Here is a 15967-nt window from a genome sequence, read left to right on the forward strand (position 1 = left end):
GTTGCATAACTGTGCAATTGCCAGTTAAATTAACACAGTGCTGAATAGCAAAAAATAATACTCTGGTCATGAAGGGGGTAAAACCAGCCGGAGGTCAATAAGTTAAACTCAGAATAACCAAGTTAAAAGGGCCAATAAGGGAGCTTTGGGATAAGCCAGTACCCGCACTATAAAACATCTACGCATAAAACAGGAGTTAAATTTAAATTAAACAGGAAATAAATAATAAAATGCGTGCAGTAAATAGGTAGTGGTCCCGGTCCGCAATAGTTAAGGAACCAGCAGCCACCAGCATCCTTAACAACCAGTAAACAACATGGTTGTTAAGGAGCGGGCAGCCGACGCATCCTTAACAACCATCAATGAGTCATCAGCTGTCAGAGGGGTTTCCCCCCCCCCCCAATCCATACCAGGCCTTTCTGGTCTGGTATGGACTTTACTGGGAACCCTACACCAAAATGGAAAATAAATGGTGTGGGACCCCCCCAAAATCGATACCAGACCCTTTTTCGAGCATGCCGCCCGACTGGTCAGGAAAAAGGGAGAGTGTTCATCGTAATTGATGCTAGATATTCTCCGGGGGACATTTTTTATTTTTTAATTAGGACTCGTCAAAAATCCTCAATGTGTTTTTATTCATTTTACCACTTCTTTGGGTACTATGTATCCCCCTACTCATTCACATAGGGGGATTTTGGGGGCCCCCTTGTTAAAGGGGGCTTCGAGATTCTGATTAGCCCATTTTTCTCATTGATTTTTTAAAATGATTTTCTTTACATTAAACCCCGTTGACAGCTAATGACTCATCAGTTTAGGATGCGGCGGCCACCTGATCCTTAACAACCATGTTGTTTTCTGGTTGTTAAGTACACCAGCAGCTGCACGCTCCTTAACAACCAGCTATTTACACTACCGCTGGTATTAAATTACTTCAGGATTTCACTACTAAAATACTACATGACTTTAAAAATAGTGCATGCAGTATTTTAGTATTTTTTTTTCGGGAATTATCAAAACATTTATAAAAACACAGGATGCGGTAAGATACAGCTTTATGAATAGAGCCCAATGTGCTTTAGTAATGATGATAGAGAAAGCATGGGAAGTGCTACCGATAAAGTGCATGGGGAGCGGTTAGTGTAAGGCTTAAAGTAGGTGTGAACCTCTACTGAATGTTCTATAGGTGACAAAATGTTGTGTATCATGGATAATTTGGGGGTGGTGGGAAGGAAGGGTTTAAATCCTTTTTTTATCCTTTGTTACATCTTAAACACCTCAATACCAGCATGTTACACTCCTTTAATTACTAGGCCATTTTTCAGTTTTTGATGCTGTGATAATTTGACTTACAATGCCACATTGTACACAAATGAACTTTATATAATTTTTCCAGTTTTATTTTGGCAGTTGTTTTTTTATTGTTTACTATATAACAATGAAAAAATGTATTTTGCCCTAAATTAAAAAGAAAATGTTTTAGCCTGTGTTAAAGTTATACAGTCTACATACAATATACATAGGGGCAGATCCACAGAGCGAGTACGCCGGCGTATCTACTGATACGCCGGCGTACTTTCAAATTACCCGCGTCGTATCTTTAGTTTGAATCCTGGGTTAGATCCGACAGGTGTACGTCCTCGTACGCCTTCGGATCTAAGATGCAATACTTCGGCGTCCGCTGGGTGGCGTTCACGTCGTTTTCCGTGTCGGGTATGCAAATTAGCTATTTTCGACGATCCATGAACGTACGAGCGGCCGGCGCATTTTTTTACGGCGTCTCTAGTCGGCTTTTTCCGGCGTATAGTTAAAGCTGGTATTTTGTTGCGTATAGTTAGACCTGCCATGTTAAAGTATAGTCGTCGTTCCTGCGTTTATTTTGAATTTTGAATTTTTTTTTGCGTAAGTCGTCCGTGAATCGGGATGGACGTAATTCACGTCTAAGTTAGAAAAAATGACGTCGTTGCGACATCATTTAGCGCAATGCACGGCGGGAAATTTAGAAACGGAGCATGCGCAGTTCATTCGGCGCGGGGACGCGCTTCATTTAAATGAAACACGCCCCCTAATCGATGATCTGAATTCCGCCGCCAGAGATAGACTACGCGCCGTAACTTACGGCGCAAATTCTTTGGGGATTCGAACTAAAGCCAGGTAAGATACGGCGGCGTAGTGTATCTCTGATACGCTGCGCGGGTGCAGATCTCTGTGGATCTGCCCCATAGTATATATATATATATATGAAATGTATTAACTCTCATGTACTGACTGCCTATTACATTTCTCGAGACTCTAAAATACTAGGACAGCACAAATACTCCCAAAAAAAACTTTTTGGAAAGTAAACATTGATGATGAGTATTATATACATCCTTTTTTGCCACTTGTTTAAAAAAATGGAGAAACTAAATTAAATAAAAACATTTTTTTGTTTGTTTTATTTTCTTGCGTACAGCATTGGCATACTTATAATTACACCTCAAAACACACTTTGCTACTGCTTCTGAGTATGTATGGTATATACCAAATGTGTGAGACTTTCACTGGCTAGCCACACAGGAGCCCAATTTCAATAAGCACCTTAAGCCTTTCAAGGGGCATAAAGAACACATCTGTTTCCTATACCAGAATCTCCCGAGCTACCATGCAAATTATGATCCAAATTAGGCCCCTTAGGAGTTTTTCAGGCGGTATAGCACTAAAAATAGCGCCTAAATACCGCCCGAGGGCTTTCACACTGAGGCGATAAGCTGGCAGGAGAGAAAAAAATCTCCTGCAAGCAGCATCTTTGGAGCGGTGAGAGGAGCGGTGTGTATACCGCTCCTTCACCGCTCCTTCCCATTTAAAACAATGGGAAACCGCAGTAATACTGCCCGCAATGCGCCTCTGCAGAGGCGCATTGCGGGCAGTATTAACCCTTTTTTGGCCGCTAGCGGGGGTTAATACCGCTCCGCTAGCGTCGCTATACCGCCACCGCACCTCTCGTCCCAGTGTGAAAGGGGCCTCATAAATAATATAAAATGATTGCTGCAGCTGTTGTCATGTCTTCCCACACCAAAAAATGCAATAAAAATAAATAAAACTTGTGCAATCAAACAAAACAAAACAACATATAAATCTCTTTCAAATGAATAAATAATAAATATGTGTGACTAGAAAAATATTATCTGAATATCTTCCATCCCAAAATATAAAGTGTCAAGTCCAAAATGCAGTGTAACATCCACTTATACGCAAATGATAATAGTGAATAAAATCTATAGTGAAAAAAGCATATATATATATATATATATTATTAGTCCACCTCTTTTTTCTTCCACCTCAATTTGAGTCCATGAAAACTGAAACAGGCATCAGTGAATATTCTAAATGAATCACCACCAACGGAGTGCTTCTTCCACCTTCCAAACATGATGCTTACCTAAGAGTTTGACCTATTGAGAAATAGGTCAATATGTGCCTTGCCCTTCATCTATGTCTTTCTCCACATATGAACTCCTTTCCTCCAAAAACAGCTCAAAGTAACAAAACTAATCTCATTGCGCAATTTATCAGCTTACCAGATCAATTTATTAAAACAGAGGGTTAAAATATTGCTCACAAAATGAGTGTACTTCATCCAGTGCACATAGAAACAATTGCCTTTTTAACCACTTGCCGCATGACGGCTACAGCGCGGACCTGAATTTCTGAGAGGCCATCAATAGACGTCCTCCCCTTTGCACGCGCTGTGATCACGAGTCACTAAGACTCGGGGGATCACAGATCTGAGTAAGGGGCCGGTCCCGGCCCCTTACCCAGTGATCAGCTGTCAGTCAATGACAGCTGATCATGTGATGTAAACAAAGCTCGGTAATCAGTTTTTTTTCTCCTCACGCTGATAGCGTGAGGAGAGAAAAAAGCAGATCACCGGCTTTTGTGTAAGGGACATCGGTCCCCAGTGGAAGAGGCACATCCGCCTCATCAGTGCCCGCCAGTACCGCCTGCCAGTGCCCCCTGCCAGTGCCCACAGTGACCACCAGTGCAAAAGAGTGCCACCTATCAATGCCTACAAGTGCCACCTATCTATGCCCACCAGTGGTGCCAATCAGTGCCTCATCAGTGCCACCTAGCAGTGCTGCCTATCAGTCTCACCTACCAGTGCTAATCAGTTCCCATCATTGCCACCCATCAGTGCCCATCACTGCCACCTATCAGTGCCTATCACTGTCACCTATAAGTGTCCATCACTGCCAGCTATCTGTGCCACCTATTAGTGCCGATTCTCAGTGCCCACCAGTGCCACCTATCAGTGCCCTTTAGTGCCACCCATAAGTGCCACCTCTTAGTGCCCACCAATGCCGCCTATCAGTGCCCACCAGTGCCGCAAAATTATATATTATATTATATATTTATTATAAAAAAATATATAAAACGGTTTTCTATTTTTTTATTCTGTTTATTTAAATTTATTTATTTAACAAAAATTTAAAACCGCAGAGGTGATCAAATACCACCAAAAGAAAGCTCTATTTGTGGGGAAAAAAATGATAAAAATCATTTGGGTACAGTTTTGTATGACCGCGCAATTGTCATTCAAAGAGTGAGAGCGCTGAAAGCTAAAAATTTGTCTGGGCAGGAGGAGGGTTTAAGTGCCCAGTAAGCAAATGGTTAAACAAGCTTTTCCCCTTTAAGTTAGACTTCAGATACCTATCAAAGATGGCCAACTTCTGGTTTCTGTCAGCATAATGATGGCATCCAGCCATGCCCTTAACACGTTTCGTCATCCAATCATGACTGCTTCAGAATGCTTAATTTGCATATACTGTACATGGATGTTACACTGCATTTTGGACTTGGCACTTTATATTGTGGGATGGAAGATATTTAAACAGTATTTTTTTTAGTCACACAGATTTATTATTCATGCATTTGAAAGAGATTTATATGCTATGTATATGGTTTCATTTTGTATGAAGAGGGAAGAGCTGGCTGCTTATCACAGCTTATCACAGCAAGTGTTTACATTTATGATTGCTGGGATTCAGTGCCAGATTTAAAAGGGGGCAAAAGGAACAAATGCCATGGGCACCCCTGTAGGGGCTGCTTAATTTCTTATTACGAAATGTAATTCTAAAATGTATTTTCTAAATAAAAAAATTAACAAAGTGTGTGTGGATGTCAGGATATGGAACAGTTAGGCCGGACTTCAGGGGCAAAGTAAAGGAACAAGGGCTGTAAGTTTTATTACATTTCAAATTTTCATATTATTTTACTATTCCAGAGGTTTGTCTTAACATGACTGTGTCACATGATTTATTGCCTTGTTTATGAGAAGCAGGGCTTTTTTTCTCAGAGAATAGGTGCAGGAACTCAACCATGTCTTCCACACACAATAGTAGCTCCTCCCTCTGCATAAAACCCCTTCCCTCCACTGCCCTCATCTTCTCCCCCCTCCTTAAAAGCTCCACCATCTGTCATATGTCTTACCTTTGTTGCAATATTAAGCTGAAACACCTATACGGCTGTAGTACCTCCCAGCATACTATACTATACTACAGTCACTTGCAAGGGAGATCATGCAGTAGGAGCATCAACAGGGACACCAGGGGAAAAAATGGAGACCACAGAGGGTGCAGTCTACCATGCACCCTCTCCTGCCCATGACTGCACTGAAACCTTGGCACCTGTTCTGTATCTTCCTTGCCCCTGTCTGGTACTCAGTGGTATCTGCGCAGGAGAGCTGACCTGTGGGAGCTACTGGAAGATAAGCTATCACTTGTAAACGCAGAAGCTGGACTTCAGTGTTACCAAGTGATAGTGGTGAGAAGGGAACAGAAGACCTGAGCCAGAGGTGGTGGAACTGAGTTCCCCCTAGTTTCTGCTGAAAAAAATTCCTGATGAGAAGCAAGTGGGTGGGACAAGGGAAATGTTGGAATGTGCCAAGCAACAGCCCTGACCCCATCTTATGGGAGTGGAGTTAATGACCAGCATTGATTTATCATAGTGAGAAACATGAAAAGTAGCTCACTCCCCCCCTCTTGACCCTGATTGGGTCAAGAGGCAAATCTGATACTCCGTGATCTTGAATAGGGAAAAACGTTGTTAGCCAATATTACTTAAAATTATGAGATTGGTCGAATTCAAAATAGGCGTGGTCCTACATTGGCATTTGGTCAGAATTACATATCTCCTTTTAGGCTTGCCTGTATTTTATTTCCTCTCTTTTTTTGGGAAGGGTGGTCAGCCTATGGCCATACATTTCTCCCCTGAAGCTATGTCTCCAGTGCTCCCTGACTAGAAAAAAAAGATAAAAAAAAGATTTTTGTACTCACCATAAATTTTTCTCATGAAGTCTTTGAGTAACACAGGAATGTAGTCATCTTTAGACATGTGGGGTTATACTGCTGTCTTCAGGAGGTTTAGACAATGGCAAAAAAGTTAAGCCAGCCTCCATATAATTTCACCTCCAACTGTCATACCTCAATATTGCGTGCAAGCAGTACATAAGACCAAAAAACTCAAAGGGATGGGACCTGTGTCCCTCAATGGACAATGTATCAAATATCATTATAGAGATGTGACATTCCATATAACAAAGAACATTCTAACAGAACTCTGTAAAGAGTGGAGACCACATTAGTCTTTTGCAGCTTCTTCACTGTGAGGAAGGGCAGTGACCCAGCTCTGTTGCTTAACTTTTAAGCCTCGTACACATGACTGGTTTTACCGGCAGTGAAAACTGCCAGGAGAGTATTTGGCCGGGAATCCAGCCGTGTGTGCGCTCCCTAGCAGTTTTCCCATCAGGAAAACAGACGGGAATCCCGACGGGAAAATAGAGAACTCTGCTCTCTATTTTCTCGTCGGGTTTCCCGGCAGAGTGTTTCCTGCCGAGAAAACCGGTCGTCTGTATGCGATGAAAAAACGTGCATGCTCGATAACACGTCGACCCATGCTTAGTAGCATACAAGGTTAGTGTGGCGTGTAGCAAGATGGCGGCGACGGCATCCAATGTGACAAGACACTGACTCGTCGTAGTCAATGACTTTACCGCGTTCTTGCCATTCATAAGAACGGCGGTTCTTTTGAGTGGCCGTCGGTATACACAGCTTTGCAAGGCAAGCTTGCTAGGATTCCTGTCAGGAAATCTGAGTTTTTTTCCCCTGACGGGATTCCTGGCGGTGTGTACAGGGCTTTACAGAGAAAAGTCAGGTAAGTCTAGCTATGGTGCCTAGAAGGACTGAGTGAATCGCATGACTGGATGGAATGAAATACTGTACAAATCCTTTGGCAGGTAAAACAGTTCATGTTTTTTAAATGTGTATTTAATTGTTTTTGTGGCGTTTAGCTTTAACAGGCTGATTACTAGCTGTTCCAGTCTACTGTCACTCTTGGACAGGCAGTAATACTTAGCCAATTCTCTCCGAAAGTTAGAACCTCTTATCCACTCACTTATTCATTCCAGACAGCAAGGGAGTAGTCTCTATGATGTTACTTTTTTCCTGTCAGCAAACGTAAAGGTCATGCTGACAAAGGGCCTTGGATGAAACATCATTTAGAGTTATCAGGCAAGCACATCATTTAAGTATGTACACTGTTACTTTACTACTTTTGTTCTGATTTAATCCCTTCAGTTTATCCCACATACTGAATTAGATCATTATTGACTTATTATGCAGAATGCGGTATTCACAGAATTGTAATCCCAGAGCTTGTTTGCAAATAAAGGCAGAGTTCAATGCAGGTACCATAGACCTGAATAGCAAGGCCATATCAGTGAAGCTTGATATGCTGCTAGATCTACCTATCTAAATCCAAACCTAGACCATAATGCCATTGAACCACAAGTTGAGGGTGGTCCAGATAGTACTAGTAATTCATTGGGCATGAGATGTGGCTCCTCTGTCAAACAAAATGTATATTTTCACCAAAAACACAACAATAAACATGGTGACTTTTTTCTCAGTTTGAAAGACCAAGTAGGGGCAACAAGGGAGCGGTACCCATAAAACACCTATCTACACACTTTGTAGGTGTCCCCAACACTAATGCTACATTGGCTTTCAAATATAGGTGAGAGGGCAACAGGTCCTGCACTGGTACTTAAAACTGTATTAAACCCAAAAATAAAATGTACTATATTGCAGTTTATCAATCCTTATATGTGATGGCTGCATTAATTATTTATTTTTTTTAACTTTATTTTATCCGTTGATCCAGCCAGTTTACTTCTCCCTGTCTTAAGGTGGAGGATCAACGGAGATACCCTTGGACTAAGGTGACCAGATTTTTAAAATGAAATCCGGGGACAACGTTTTTTTTTTATATTGGCAAATGGTAAACTATTTTATATGCATATTTTCCTTTTATATATGCAGTCCATTTATATATGCAATCAATGGTGTAGCGCTCGGGACAAAGCAAGAAATTTTTGCACTCCTTGAGTCCATTCCACTAGTATAGTAGTACTGACCAACTTGATTCCCACACTGACCTACCTGATTTCTGCACTACACCCCCCCCCCCACATGATCAGTGTAGATAGATTGATTTTGCTCACTTCTCCATGGCTTCCATGATAATCTATCAGAGCAGGGCTCTCCCCAGCACCAGTTACTGTTACCAAAACCCAGCCGCTCCTCAGTATACCCTGCCAAGAGTGGTGTCCGTAAGGGTGGGGCTAGACCATAAGCAGAGGACTTAAATTATCAACAGATCCTCAAGGAATAGCACTGCACTTATTTTTTGTTTTCCTTTGTTTATTCCTTTTAATTGTGGGCTCATATGGATAGGAATCTCTCTTATCTGCCCCAGAACTTGTGCCTCCTATCACTCTCTTTCAGGCATCTGACAGACTCAAAACTATTGGATGCTGAAGATTCTGTTATCGACCATAGCTCTGTAAAAGAGCAAAGATTGAAAGCATGGTCTGTGGGATAGGTAAGTATTATTACTTTTTATATGTTTTTTTTTTTTTTTTTATTGTGATTTAGCTGCTTTAAGGCTTCAGATGCAGCTCACAGCAGGGATCTGGTGCGTCCCTGTTCTCCGTTTCAGCCCAAATTTTTGCATGAATTCAGACCTAAAACATAGCGAAAGATGCACAGGACCCTCCACCAGGGAGATGTATGAACTCGCTCCATTTAGGTCTTCTGTCATGCGAATTGGATATGGTTAAACTTGCATCCAATTCACATTAGGGTGAACCCAGTCTAATGTGAAACCAGCATATAGTTAACTGAAAGTACAGCATTCAAAATATGTCATCACTATGCAGCTATGTCACTCCAGGTAGAGTTTATTACACCCTCCTTCTGGAGAGGAAAAATTCAAGGTATTTGTCTACACCTTTTTGACCTATGAAAACTTACAAAAACAAATGTTGTTTAACATAATAGGTGCTAAGTGAAAAGGATGTAATTAGAATTGTAATTATTTGCTATCATATATCAAAGTATATAATTTATTATTGGTGACAAAATCTTTTAGCTCTACCATGAGGAAATTGAGCACTTCCAGGGACACTAAGGCCCAGATTCACGTAGATCGGCGCATCTTTATGCCGGCGTAGCGCATCTCATATGCGTTACGCCAACGTAAGTTAGAGAGGTAAGCTCCGTATTCTCATAGCAAATGCGCCCAGTTTGGCGCCGGCGTAACGTAAATTCGTTGGCGTAAGCTGGCGTAATTCAAAGTAGGAAGGAAGTGGGCGTGATCCATTTAAATGAAACGTGACCCCATGCAAATGAAGGGCCGAACGAACAGCGAATGCGCCGTGATGTATGTCCCGCCTCCCTCTGCGCATTCTCACAACTACGCCCGGCGTAAACCCTGAGATACGCCGGCTCACCGCTTACGCCCAGGGCATAAATACGCCCAGACATGCGCCCGTCGAGTGCAAAAGTACACCCATTTGGTTTCTTGAGGTGTAAGTACTTTTGCTGTCTTACTTTGTGCCATGTCTGTTCCTCGCAGTAATAAGAGGAAGAAAAACTTCTCCCCAGAGGAGAGGGCGATTATTATATCGGCCATGGAGAGGTTATGATGCTCGCCACCATGGGGCAGAAAGTAAAGGCACGAGTAAGGCTAAGAGGGATGAGATCCTGATGAGGATCACCACCCAGGTCAATGCCCTTGGGAATGAGGTAAGGAGGCCCAAGGACATTTTGAAAAAGATGAATGACCTGCGCAGGAAGGTCAAAGAGAAGCTGGGCAAGATGAGGAGGCATGCCAGTGCCACTGGAGGTGGACCAGCCTCTACTCTTAGGCTGACTCCTGAGGAGCAGGTGGTTGCCCGGTGCCTTCAGAGGGAGCAAGTGGAGGGAGTGGAGGGCTATGACTCAGTTGAACCGGCCTTGAGGACAGGTAAGTGTGTTTTTTCTACTATCTAGTGTGTAGCATGTGAGGGGGTGGAAGGGAACATGTGACAAGTGTGTGGGTCCACCAACATGTGAATGTTTTGTGTCATCCACAGATGTCCAGGAGGGAGCTGGGCCATCATCTGCCTCTGGCCATCCCACACCATCATCCCCTGAACATCTTGACCCTGACCCCCTGGCAAGCCAAGAGACATTGGTGGAGGGGAGTGGTGCCCAGACCTCAAATGAAGAGGTGGTTGAGGATGATGTTGTCCCTATGGATGAGGAGGTGTGCCTCTATTTGGAGGAATCCTCCCTATCGGCTGAGCCGTCACGCACTTTAAGCCCCATCTCGTCCAGCCCCTCAGGATCCATCCCCATCACACCCACTCACTCAAGGGCCTCCCCTAATGCAAGGCCTCAAGCCTCTCCTGGCCCCAGGAAGGCTACCAGGAAGACCAGGGGGGTTCCTGACTTCCTTCCTGAAACTTTAACAAGGGCACAGGACTCCCAGACCCGCTATATGGGTGAGATGACCGTGGAGATGCGTCGTGTGGCAGACAGCCTGGCCTCCATGGGCAACATAAATGACGCTCTTCTAGATCTCATTTTGGGTCACACAAATCTAACCGCTCTGTGAAAGTTTTTTCTTATGTTACTTTCTTTGATAAGTTCATAGATAAGGAATGGGAACGGCCGCAGAAGTCCTTTGTGGTCCCTAGGCGCATGGCATGGCTTCTCCTTTTGAGAAGAGCCTTTTGAATAAATGGGCCTCTCCTCTGGTCGTGGACCCCCCAGCCATGACCGGGGGGTCCGATCAGGATCCAGACGGACAACACTACGTCGGTGGCTTATGTCAACCATCAAGGGGGGGAACAAGGAGCTCGGATGCGGCATCAGAGGTCGCTCACATCCTGCGGTGGGCGGAAAGGAGCATGCCAGCTCTGTCAGCCGTTTACATTCCGGGTGTAGAAAACTGGCAGACGGACTACCTAAGTCGCCAGATGCTGGATCAGGAGGAATAGTCGTTACATCCGGAGGTGTTTCAACTCCTTTGCCAGAGGTGGGGCACACCGGATGTGGATCTCTTGGCTTCTCGACTCAATCGCAAGGTATCGAGGTTCGTGGCCAGGTCCAGAGATCCCTGTGCAGACGCCTCAGACGCGTTGGTGGCCCAGCGGGGTCAGTATCGGCAAATTTATGCCTTTCCAGCAGCCTTGTCTTGCAAGTCTCCATACTTGGTCCTTCACAAGGATAAAGTGGTGCTACGCCCGCAGCCTTCCTTTCTTCAGAAGGTAGTTTCAGCTTTTCACCTGAACAAGGACATTCCGTCCTTGTGTTCTTGACCGTCGCATCCCAAAGAGGCTGCACTACATACCTTGGATGTGGTACGTGTTCTGCGGGTGTACCTGTCTGCCACAGCTTCGTTCCGGAGGTCGGACTTACTGTTTGTGGCGGTGTCTGGTCCGCAGAAGGGCCTGGCGGTCTCGGCGGCCACTATTTATCGGTGGATCATGCAGACCGTCATCCAGGCCTACGCCCTTAAGGGGCAGGCGCCTCCTTTCCCTGTCACGGCGCATTCGACCAGGGCCATTGGTGCTTCCTGGGCTTTCTGACATCAAGTGTCGGTTTCACAGGTGTGTAAAGCGGCGACTTGGTCGTCTGTTCAAACTTTTTTCAAATTTTACAAGGTTGATGTGATTCAGATGCTTCCTACAGCCGCAAGGTTTTGCAGGCGGCTGTTTGAGTTTGCAACTCCTCCGTTGAGGAGTTCTGCTTGTTTGGGGTGAAGTTGGTTTTTGATTGCTGTTCCCACCCCTCGTTTTTCTGACACTGCTTGGGGACGTCCCAAATGTCAAGATTTAAGGAGCTGTGTTCGTCCATGGACGATAAGAGAAAATAGGATTTTTTGTACTCACCGTAAAAACCTTTTCTCTGTCGTCTATGGACAGACACAGCACCCACCCGTCCTTTTTAAGTTTGTACTGCTTTTTGACGAACTAAGCTGCATGCTGCAGGGTGAGGGGTTATGACCAGAGGGACCACCCCCTGGGCGGGGCTGTTCAACTCTGTTAAAGTTACATGTTTTAAGATAACTAACATGTTCTGCCTAGTCCTCTCCTATGAACAGGAACATAACACAAATGTCAAGATTTAAGGAGCTGTGTCCGTCCATGGACGACAGAGAAAAGGATTTTACGGTGTGTACAAAAAATCCTATTTTTTGCATGCTGAGAATAGAACTAGGTGCTAGGAAGAATGTAACTTCTGTATGCATGTGCAAAAGTTACTTCATCAGGGACTTCCAATGGCTGAAGAAGATCTTCACAAGACCTAGATATAACAGCAGGGGAAATGGTTATGGTGGGGAACAAAGTGGGGACAAGAGGTTGGACCTGTCACTGCTGGAGAAAGGCTCTTTGTCAGGTGAGTGCGGTATAATGTGCAAGTATACTGTATTGTGCATACTTGCACTTTACGGTAAGTGCCTTTCTTCAGTTTGTGGAATTTAGTTCAACTTTAAGAAGTTTTGATGTTGCACGCACATATATATGCACAGTTAACTCTCTTCCAACATGATTATTTAGTTAACTTCCATCTCTAAAGCTGGCCATACATTATACAATTTTCTTTTTCAATTTCCTTTAGATTTACTTTCAACTATGTAGTGCAAGGGCCCGCCTGACTGCATACAATTTGAAAGTGTTTAGGTTTGACCTCATATTATATTGTTTTGGTAAATTTAAAGCAAATTTATACAAGAAAACTGTATATTGTAAGGCCAGCCTAAGTTGCATTGCAGCAATTCAATGTTATGTGCATTAGTGTTCCATGGTGATACTCAACGCACCTCCACAATGCAATTTCACAATGCAATTCCTTGAGTAATAAAAAAATACAGCAGGTACTATATGAGATCCATTGTGGTGAGTTGGACAGCCTATTGAAATGAACTAGCTGCTAGAACTAGTAGTAATGCAAGATACGTTAAAGCGCTAAAATATGCATGTTATTGCACACCACACCTGATCAACTTGGTGTGAAGACCTATTGAAGACCTGATTAAGAAACAATTAACCCATACACTGTCAAAACCATTAAAATAAAATACATTGAAAGAGAATTGACAAGCCTTTGCCCAACTTCTTTGTAGCAAAATAGCATACATACCTGCATATAGGAATATCTAGACCTTTATGAAAAATACAGCCACCATTAATGCAAAAATTTGTATATTTTTCTGGACAGGTAAACTCCTCTTCTGAAAGTAGTTTTGAGTCCTTATCTAATAAAACATGTAAAAAGTGAGACAAATATTTGGTTACCTTTGAAATATTTTATGTTTGCTTTGTATAACATTATTTTAAGTTATCTCAGTTTGAAGATTCTGGATGCCAATGTTCAATAAGGCGATGGTAGAAAGTTAATCAAGCCCCCTATGTACATGCTAGGTTGGAAAATATTACTTTTAATTAGGGTTGGCAAATATTACTTCTGAATCAAAAATACCATTTGCTCAGTGAAGGGTAGGAAATAATAGGGGATGTCCTTTAAATACACAAACAAAAAATACAGTCATTTCCAGCTCTAAGGAGTCTTCTAAAGTGAAGAGCAACATGGGCATCAGCATTCCAAGACTAGCTGGATGCTGCCTTTCTCAGATTGGGTAATCTGATGAAAGCTAAAAAAAAAAAAAAAATCGAAGGCGCATACACATGGGGCCTGATTTACTATGCTCTGTGCGCTGCGCTGGTTCATGCCTTAATTAGTGCGCCGGGTGGAGGCTTAATTGGGCGCATGAACCAGCGTAGCAGCCGGCGCATTGAAAGTAATATGTAAAGCCGCGCCGAACTCCCTATAGAAGTCTATGGGAGAAATCAAAAGTGTTCATTTTAACCACTTCCCGACGACCGTACGACTATATACGGCCGCCGGGTGGCTCTACTTCTCTGGGAGGCCGTGTTTTTACGGCCGCCCCTTTTCGCGTTCCCCGCGCGCGCTCCCGAGCGCGCAGCGGGGAACTGCTGTGCTGGCCGTGTCCCTTGGACACAGCCAGTCACAGATCGCCGTGAACGGCCAATCGGAGCGACCGTTTCCTAGGCGATCTGTGCGGCCAATGAGAGATGATCTCATATGTTTACATATGAGATCATCTCTCATTCCCAGCTCTCGCAGACAGCGGTGCTGTCAGGGGAGAGAGGAGACGGATCTGTGTCTCTTGTACATAGAGACACAGATCGGTCACCCCCCCCCAGTCACCCCCCTCCCCCCACAGTTAGAACACTAATTAGGATACACATTTAACCCCTTCCTCACCCCCTAGTGTTAACCCCTTCCCTGACAGTCACATTTATACAGTAATTAGTGCATATTTATAGCACTGATTGCAGTATAAATGTGAATGGCGCCAAAAATGTGTCAAAAGTGTCCGATGTGTCCGCCATAACGTCGCAGTCCCAATAAAAATCGCAGATCGCCGCCATTTCTAGTAAAAAAAAAATTTTATACAGTAATTAGTGCATATTTATAGCACTGATTGCAGTATAAATGTGAATGGCGCCAAAAATGTGTCAAAAGTGTCCGATGTGTCCGCCATAACGTTGCAGTCCCAATAAAAATCGCAGATCGCCGCCATTTCTAGTAAAAAAAAAAAATAATAATAATAATTCTGTCCCTTATTTTGTAGGCGCTATAACTTTTGCGCAAACCAGTCGCTTATTGCGATTTTTTTTTTTTTTTTTTTACTAAAAATATGTAGAATACGTATCGGCCTAGACTGAGGATAAAAAAAAACGTAAAAAAAAAAAATTGAGCTATTTATTATAGCAACAAGTAAAAATATTTTTATTTTTTTCAAAATTGTCGCTCTATTTTTGTTTATAGCGCAAAAAATAAAAACCGCAGAGGTGATCAAATACCACCAAAAGAAAGCTCTATTTGTGGGGAAAAAAGGACGTTAATTTTGTTTTCGAGCCACGTCGCACGACCGCGCAATTGTCAGTTAAAGCGACGCAGTGCCGAATCGCAAAAAGTCCTCTGGTCAGGAAGGGGTTTAAGTGCCCAGTAAGGAAGTGGTTAAAGGCTAATCTGCTAGTTTTGTCCTAAAAAGTGTTTGGGGACCTCAGTCCTGCCCCAGGAAACATGTATCAATGTTTTTTTTATTTTTTAAAACGGCCGTTTTTTCGGGAGCAGTGAAATTAATAATTCTTAAAGTGAAACAATAAAAGTGAAATATTCCTTTAAATTTCGTACCTAGGGGGGGTGTAATGTCAGCATGTGAAATAGCGCATTTTTCCCGCACTTAGAACTGCCCCTGCACAAAATGACATTCAGAAGGAAAAAAGTCATTTAAAAATTCACACGCGGCTATAATGAATTGTCGGCTCTGACAATTCTAAAGGGATTCATTCATAAAACAAACAAAAAAATGTGTAGGGGTTCCCCCAAATTAAATTACCAGGCCCTTCAGGTCTGGAATGGATATTAAGGGGAACCCCGCCGTAAAAACCAAAAAAAAAAAGACGTGCGGTTCCCGGCAAATATCCATTCCAGGCCCTTCAGGTCTGGTGTGGATTTTAAGGGGAACTCCACCCCAAATTGAAAAAAAATGGCGTGGAGTCCCCCTAAAAATC

At 43.2% G+C, this 15967-nt stretch overlaps 1 protein-coding gene across 4 annotated transcripts in view; it reads right to left on the reverse strand.

The window, feature by feature from the left end:
- The window catches only part of EPGN (epithelial mitogen), a 72786-nt gene that overhangs the window by 25233 nt on the left and 31586 nt on the right, over window positions 1–15967 (reverse strand). For all 4 annotated transcript variants that reach the window (XM_040327746.1, XM_040327747.1, XM_040327745.1 and 1 more), the window contains one exon: window positions 13506–13620. In XM_040327746.1, the coding sequence (XP_040183680.1) occupies window positions 13506–13620 (115 nt within the window). The remainder of the gene's footprint in view (window positions 1–13505; window positions 13621–15967) is intronic.

Source organism: Rana temporaria, chromosome 1, assembly GCF_905171775.1.
Source record: "Rana temporaria chromosome 1, aRanTem1.1, whole genome shotgun sequence".
NCBI lineage: Eukaryota > Metazoa > Chordata > Amphibia > Anura > Ranidae > Rana > Rana temporaria.